A 7,500-nucleotide genomic window follows, 5' to 3' on the forward strand; every position below is an offset into this window, starting at 1 on the left:
GTCTGTGAAGCGTGGTGTGACTATTGTTTGTGAAATGTGTATATATAAATAAATGTGCTATATGTGCTGTATAAATAAATATGGATTTTTATTTTTTTTATTTGATTTGCCGAGTGGATTTAGTTGAGGTAGATTTGAAAATGAAAGTATGAAAAAAGTTTATGACCCAATGAATTGTGTCCACCCCCCACATCCCCAATCCAGCCCTGTCTTCAGACCATTGAGCAAGTGAGAGCATGTCAATACTTCTTGTTATGGTGTTAATGCTGGCTGATGAACCAGCACACCGGTGCTCTACTGCCACCTACAGGGCTGGAGTGGATCTGGAGTCCTGGCTCTGCAGTTCTGTCAAATTTTCAGGACGAAATAAAAACTGTACAAACCATATTTTCTTATAATTTTTATGCCTTAACTATCCAGTCAGGCTCTAGATGAGGTGTTCCTTAAAATTGGCGAGAAGTTGCTGAAGAATCTACGACAAGACAGCCCATTATTCCAGCTCTCTCACTGCTCTAGCAAATACTGAGTCACAGCAAGAGGACGTTCAACTGGCGCTAAGCTAATGGGTCTCCTCCTGCTAACAAGGCGATTACGCGCCGTTATAAATGCCTACTGAATCATGAATAATTGCATGGCGCATTAAAATCATCTTTAAAAAAATGCATAGTCTCTAGTTAACCTGCCCTATTAAAAGATGACAAAACAGTTTTTTTTTTATGGAAACGGGTCTGGGTGGCCATGAATTCTATTACAGTTGTGAATAATTTCTTATACTGTTATCGTACTACTGTATACTAAAACTGCTAATTATATAGTATTTAGGAAGTGGGCACTGTATGAACTACTTTTTAACGTGAGGCTACAAAATCAATAATGTGTTCCCTAAACAGGTGCAATATGCTTATGAATGATTTATTAAGCGATCATAACTGCACTTTATTGTGCAGTTTCTCGGTCAGCCCGCTGTGTTCGGCCACTATTTGTCCGTGTGAAGTTTCTGCCATCCTAAAATTCAATACTGGGGCGTTACCGGCATCCTGAGAAGGGCAGGGACCTCATCGCCTTCAGATTCAAAACAGTGCCTGCGTTCCCTCGACACATCCCTCCTCTCTTTAATAAAATTATAATGCAGATTCAGCCTGCATGGGAAATGAAGACTAGGTCGGGAGGGGAGGTGAAAAAAAAAAAAACAAAGAACACTGCCAAGTCAGCTGGTCTCCTTAATTATAACTTCTGGCAGGAGCCCCTTAACGAGGTAGGAAAGGCAACGCCTGCGTGCCCACTGAGGGTAAGGTATTACTCTGGCGGGTGGAATGTTTGCAGCCTAGGGGACGTTTGAATCTGGCCGCAGGGCTGGGGGGAGGGGGAGGGGAGGGGATTGCTATGGGGAAAGCGAGCTCTGTCCTTGCTGTGATGCACTTAGATCTCACATGATGATGTGGCAACATTCCTACATGTGAGGTCACAGATACGTGATTGGAATGTTCTCGACCGAACATTCCAATGGTGATGTAACAGTCGCTGCTGGTAACTGAACGACCAGGTGAGGTGAGGTTAATTGTGGAGTCAAAGCCTCAGCAAGTCCCAGTAAATTTTCAGTGAACCGTACATCTAGCCACTCTGTACACTTGTAATGACAGTGTATTGCTTGAAATATTTATTTCTGCTAAATTTACAGAATTGCAGTGTTTCTAAACAGTGCACCACAGAGTCTGCAGGTTTTTATTGATACTCAGCTGTGAATTGATCAAGTATAGCAGCTGATTGCACAGTTAACTCACCTCACCAAGTTTCTAGGACAGATCTACTGATTTTAACATAAAAACTATAACCAGCAGGCCCTACAGTTTTCTATGAATGGCCCTACAAGTTTCTCGGGCCTGGGTCTCACGCCTGCACATGCTCAGACGCGTCTAACCCCTGCACATGCTCAGACGGGTCTAACCCCCTGCACATGCTCAGGCAGGTCTAACCTCTGCACATGCTCAAACGTGGGTCTAACCCCTGCACATGCTCAGGCGGGTCTAACCCCTGCACATGCTCAGACGCGTCTAACCCCTGCACATGCTCAGACGCGTCTAACCCCTGCACATGCTCAGACGCGTCTAACCCCTGCACATGCTCAGGCGGGTCTAACCCCTGCACATGCTCAGGCGGGTCTAACCCCTGCACATGCTCAGACGCGTCTAACCCCTGCACATGCTCAGGCGGGTCTAACCCCTGCACATGCTCAGGCGGGTCTAACCCCTGCACATGCTCAGACGGGTCTCACCCCTGCACATGCTCAGACGGGTCTCACCCCTGCACATGCTCAGACGGGTCTAACCCCTGCACATGCTCAGACGCGTCTAACCCCTGCACATGCTCAGGCGGGTCTCACCCCTGCACATGCTCAGACGCGTCTAACCCCTGCACATGCTCAGGCGGGTCTCACCCCTGCACATGCTCAGGCGGGTCTAACCCCTGCACATGCTCAGACGGGTCTCACCCCTGCACATGCTCAGACGGGTCTAACCCCTGCACATGCTCAGACGCGTCTAACCCCTGCACATGCTCAGGCGGGTCTCACCCCTGCACATGCTCAGACGCGTCTAACCCCTGCACATGCTCAGGCAGGTCTCACCCCTGCACATGCTCAGACGGGTCTAACCCCCTGCACATGCTCAGGCAGGTCTAACCTCTGCACATGCTCAAACGTGGGTCTAACCCCTGCACATGCTCAGGCGGGTCTAACCCCTGCACATGCTCAGACGCGTCTAACCCCTGCACATGCTCAGGCGGGTCTAACCCCTGCACATGCTCAGACGGGTCTAACCCCTGCACATGCTCAGATGGGTCTCACCTCTGACGTAGACGTAGGCGCTGTGCTCTTTGACCCCCTGTGAGGTGCGCAGACGGACGGTGTACACGCCCTCCTGCTCCTTGTGCACGCCCTTCAAAGTCAGGGAGGTGAACGTGGAGCCAGTTTGGAGCTCAGTCCTGCTGGATACCCGGATAAGGACTCCTGGAGTAAAGGTGGATGGGGGTTGGAGAGAATCGCATCATTAAGAAAATTAAAGACAGATACACACACACACACACACACACACACACACACACACACACACACACAACAATGCCCTTACAAACACTCGTATGAACACAAGCATGCATACAGACACATAAACACACCGTCCAACACACACACACATATACGTCTATGTTAAGAGGAGACTTAATCATCATTGTTGATAATATCTACTGAGCACCCCCCCCCCTACACACACACAAACACCTAGCATGGAACTGGCTTGTAAATGGTCACACATCACACAGTGGCCACCTCATTTTCACCGATGGCCAGTACTAACAGGCTCCCTGGTGCTAACAGGCCTCACAGTGCTAACAGGCTCCCAGCGCTAACGGGCTCCCTGTCACTAAAAAGCTCCCCGGCCCTAACAGGCTACCCAGTGCTAACGGGCTTCCCTGGCACTAACAGGCTCCCCAGTACTAACAGGCTCCCTGACGCTGACGGTCCTCACAGTGCTAACAGGCTCCCAGCGCTAACGGGCTCCCTGTCACTAACAGGCTCCTCGGCGCTAATAGGCTACCTAGTGCTAACGGGCTTCCCTGGCACTAACGGGCTCCCCAGCGCTAAAGGGGCTTCCCCAGCGCTAACGGGCTCCCAGCGCTAACGGGCTCCCTGTCGCTAACAAGCTCCTCGGCGCTAATAGGCTACCTAGTGCTAACGGGCTCCCCAGCGCTAAAGGGGCTTCCCCAGCGCTAACGGGCTTCCGGCGCTAATGGGCTCCACTGGCGCTAACAGGCTTCCCTGGCGCTCACCGTCCCTGTACCAGGCCACGTCCTGCTGGAAGGGCAGGAGGGGGGAGGAGAACCCACAGCGCAGGGTGATGGACTCCCCCTCCCGGGCGAAAGAGGGCGGGAAGGCGGACTCAAACAGGGCCTCCTGCTCCGGAACCGGGCCTGGACGGGAGGAGAAGACCGGTGACGCCCTGTTCTGCACAGGTAATAACTCACCTGTATGAACTACAGATGCTAGGGAACACTGTAGCACACCAATGGCTGGGATTCAATCTACTTTAATCAATAGTTTTTCACTTGTATTCATTCTTATGTCATTTCTGTTCCTGTAGAGAAGGGATGTAAGAATGACTACAGTGGAGTCTAGCATACCACTCTTCCACCTCAAACTCATAACTTACATAACTTGATTTGTAACTCACTTGTACATTGCACTTTAACATACGCAGTTATTTTAAAATATATTTTTATTGACTGCTTTTCAGCTTTGTTGCTTGGGAAAGAAAAAACCGTAAACTCTGAAGCTGAAGGTGGGTTTTAATTAAATGATTTTGAGAATCTTGTTCAAAGTACAAGGGTAAAAAAAAAACAGAACAAAATGGCCTTTTTCAAAAAGGGAGCTCACTGTGTGGCATTATGTGGCGAGATGTGGGGGGAGGGGCTGTGGCTTAAGACGAAAATGAGCAGGGGGGGTGGAGGCTGACATTTTCAGAAGCAACCTGTTCTAGACAAGCTATTTGTTGCGGCAGTAGAGCACAGTGTATTTGTCAGAATTCACAAAAATAAGATTTGTGGGGCAGAAAAAAGAAAACACAAACAATGGAGATTATGATGATTATGGATATGATCCTCCCAGAACTAACAGAGAAACAGAAAGCGACTTAATTACTACCCATTATTGCCTATATCATTGACTTTGATTTATATCCACATCTACTCATTTACAGCAATGGTCTGTCGTGTAAATGTGTATTTCAGTGTACAAAAATAGTCATTTTTATACGGTAGTGTTTGGATATATTTACAGTGTTTCACTGATTTAGTGTTGTTGAATAACAGTAAAAAACTCATTATTTAATGACCACCCATATAGTAACAGCTGTTCTACAATTAAATAATGGGATTAACATAGCTTTTTTCCCTTCACTAAATGGTTTTTCACTGGAAAAATTGCAAAAGACAAAAAGAAAGAATACACATGCTACAGAATTCAATGGGCTTGTCCTGTGTGTCCATGCAGGAAGAAGCAAGGACCTCAAAAGGGAAGAGAAGAAGAAGAGATGACTACTGATTGGCCATGAGCAGGTACTCAAAGGGAAGAGAAGAAGAAGAGATGACTACTGATTGGTCGGAAAGGAGCAGGTACTCACTTCGCCTCCAGGAACACTCCAATCCAGCTTCTAAACCCTGATAGGCTGAAATTGACAGGAGGGGAGGGGAGGGGAGGAAGTGGGGGGGGGGGTGTAGAGGTGGGAAGGGGCGGGAGAGAGAGCATTCATCAAACCTCTGTCAGATCCCTCACAACCTGCCCGCATCAAATATTCCCCTCCGTCAATTTCTATAACATGAGACGAGAACATAATTACCACCCACACACCACACCACCTCCACACACACACGCACACACACACACACGCACACACACGCACACACACACACACGCACACACACACACACACACATGCACGCACGCGCACGCACGCACGCACGCACGCACGCACGCACGCACGCACACACACACGCACACACACACGCACGCACACACACACGCACGCACGCGCACGCACGCACGCACGCACGCACGCACGCACGCACGCACGCACGCACGCACGCACGCACGCACGCACGCACGCACGCACGCACGCCCCCCCCCCCGTGCTGAATTGGCTCGTTATCCCTCTCGGTGTAATTAGCGCGTGAGGAGGACACGCGCTCCGTTATCGCCGGGCGCCGCACAGCGGCCCGTTTCGCTCGCGCGTCGCGGTGAGCACGTCCCCGGTGCGTCTCTAATAATCTGGCAGGAGCGCGGGATCTCTGACGGAGCCGCAGCCGATTATCCAGAGCCTGCCGGAGCTGCTCCGCGCGCCGGAGTCTCATCCTCAGTGACAAAAAAAAAGCCAATGCACTTCACCCATGTGTCTCTCCCTCTCTCTCTCTCTCACTCTCTCTCCCTCTCTCTCCCACACACACATGCATACATCAACACACACATACATCCATACACTACACACATACCCACACACACAGACACACGCGCGCACACACACACACACACACAGACAGACAGACAGACAGACACACACACTCTAAATAAATATGACCCAACAGGGCTTCCAGTGGTGGTTGGGGGTGGGGGGGTTGGGGGGGTGTGACTTATTGGCAGAGAAGGGGTGGGTTTGGTCAGACCACCTCTCTCAAAACAAGCCCAATTTTACAGGGGGAGGGGAGGGGAGGGGAGGGGGTGTCACAAATGGCGCCCACAGATATGCAGAATTTGGGACAATGTTGCTTTAGATGAGTGAAATACGTGAGAGCTTACAGGTAGAGCATTAACAAAGAGAGAGAAGGGAGTAAACGGCGTATCTTACCGTTCACCAGCAGCGTGGCGAAGGTGCGTATCTTACCGTTCACCAGCAGCGTGGCGAAGGTGGTGGCTTCGCCCAGAGTGCTCTGGGCCACAGCCTTGTACTCCCCCGCGTCTTCAGCCGAACACCTGAGAACAAAAAACGCAGCGAAACGCGAGCGTGAGGACTGCCCGCTCGTCCAGGTAACCAGGCGACAGCCATCAGTCAGCTAGTCAAGAAGGTGCTTTTATTCAAAAAATGGGAAAGGAGTAAAGCAGGAAACGGGAGGGTGGGGTGGATCACACGGAGATTACGCGGCGAGTACCGTGGTGTCGAAAGTGTTGACGAACTGCAGTGTCAAAAATTCAACGAAAACAAAACAACTTTTTAAGGCAACACGACCCTTTTTAATGTCAGTGTGGTTTTAAAGAAGCTTGTTTACTAAAGTGTGCCTCAGAAGCATCATAACCTTCTGCCTAATTTCAGAAAACAGTCGCAAGACAAAATAACAAACACGAAAGGGCTATTTTGACTGTGACTAATAACTGGCATAGACCAAGTTACAGTGGCTGCAGTGTATCAAACGCTGCCGTGCAGTAAGATCAGACAAATGCTGGGTGATGTTAGCTACCCGCTACATGCCAGACTATGCAATTAGAGTCAACGGGGGGAGCAGCAGACACACCTGCAAAATAAAACAAGGTGATATACAGTAGGGACTCATTCAGTTCTGAGACCAGAAGATTTACAATGGGAGTTAAGTTAATGTAAGTTTTCTAAATGTTAGTTTTTTTTTTTGGATTGAATATTGCAACAATTTTTAAGGCATGGAGACACAAATTTTTTTTTTCCTAACTAGAAAAATAAGGTTTTATTTGGATTTAATCTTTAATGTTGTATAAAGTGCCCTTTAGTGCACTTTAGGGTTTTGTCTGTAATGAAGAGAGCCGGCTTTTGGCATTAACACGACACAGACACTCTATGCAGACGTTTAAAAAAGGCCTCATCCATCCCTGGGCCAAACAATTCCAATTCCAGAATGATTATTTTTTAATTGTAATTGTCCAGTATTGCTATTTATGTGTCTGCGATTGCTGCTGATATTGCTGCTGAGAAATAATGCCCTAAAACCGAC

The 7,500-nt window shown here is 48.9% G+C and overlaps 1 protein-coding gene across 1 annotated transcript in view; it reads right to left on the bottom strand.

The window, feature by feature from the left end:
- myom3 (myomesin 3) overlaps positions 1-7,500 on the bottom strand; it is a 47,992-nt gene that overhangs the window by 37,056 nt on the left and 3,436 nt on the right. Inside the window, exons 4-7 of the mRNA XM_064307877.1 lie at positions 6,426-6,514; positions 5,172-5,216; positions 3,823-3,963; positions 2,843-3,004 (exon numbers count right to left, since the gene is read on the bottom strand). Of these exons, the coding sequence (XP_064163947.1) occupies positions 2,843-3,004; positions 3,823-3,963; positions 5,172-5,216; positions 6,426-6,514 (437 nt within the window). The remainder of the gene's footprint in view (positions 1-2,842; positions 3,005-3,822; positions 3,964-5,171; positions 5,217-6,425; positions 6,515-7,500) is intronic.

Source organism: Anguilla rostrata, chromosome 1 (assembly GCF_018555375.3).
Source record: "Anguilla rostrata isolate EN2019 chromosome 1, ASM1855537v3, whole genome shotgun sequence".
In the NCBI taxonomy this organism is placed as follows: Eukaryota; Metazoa; Chordata; class Actinopteri; order Anguilliformes; family Anguillidae; genus Anguilla; species Anguilla rostrata.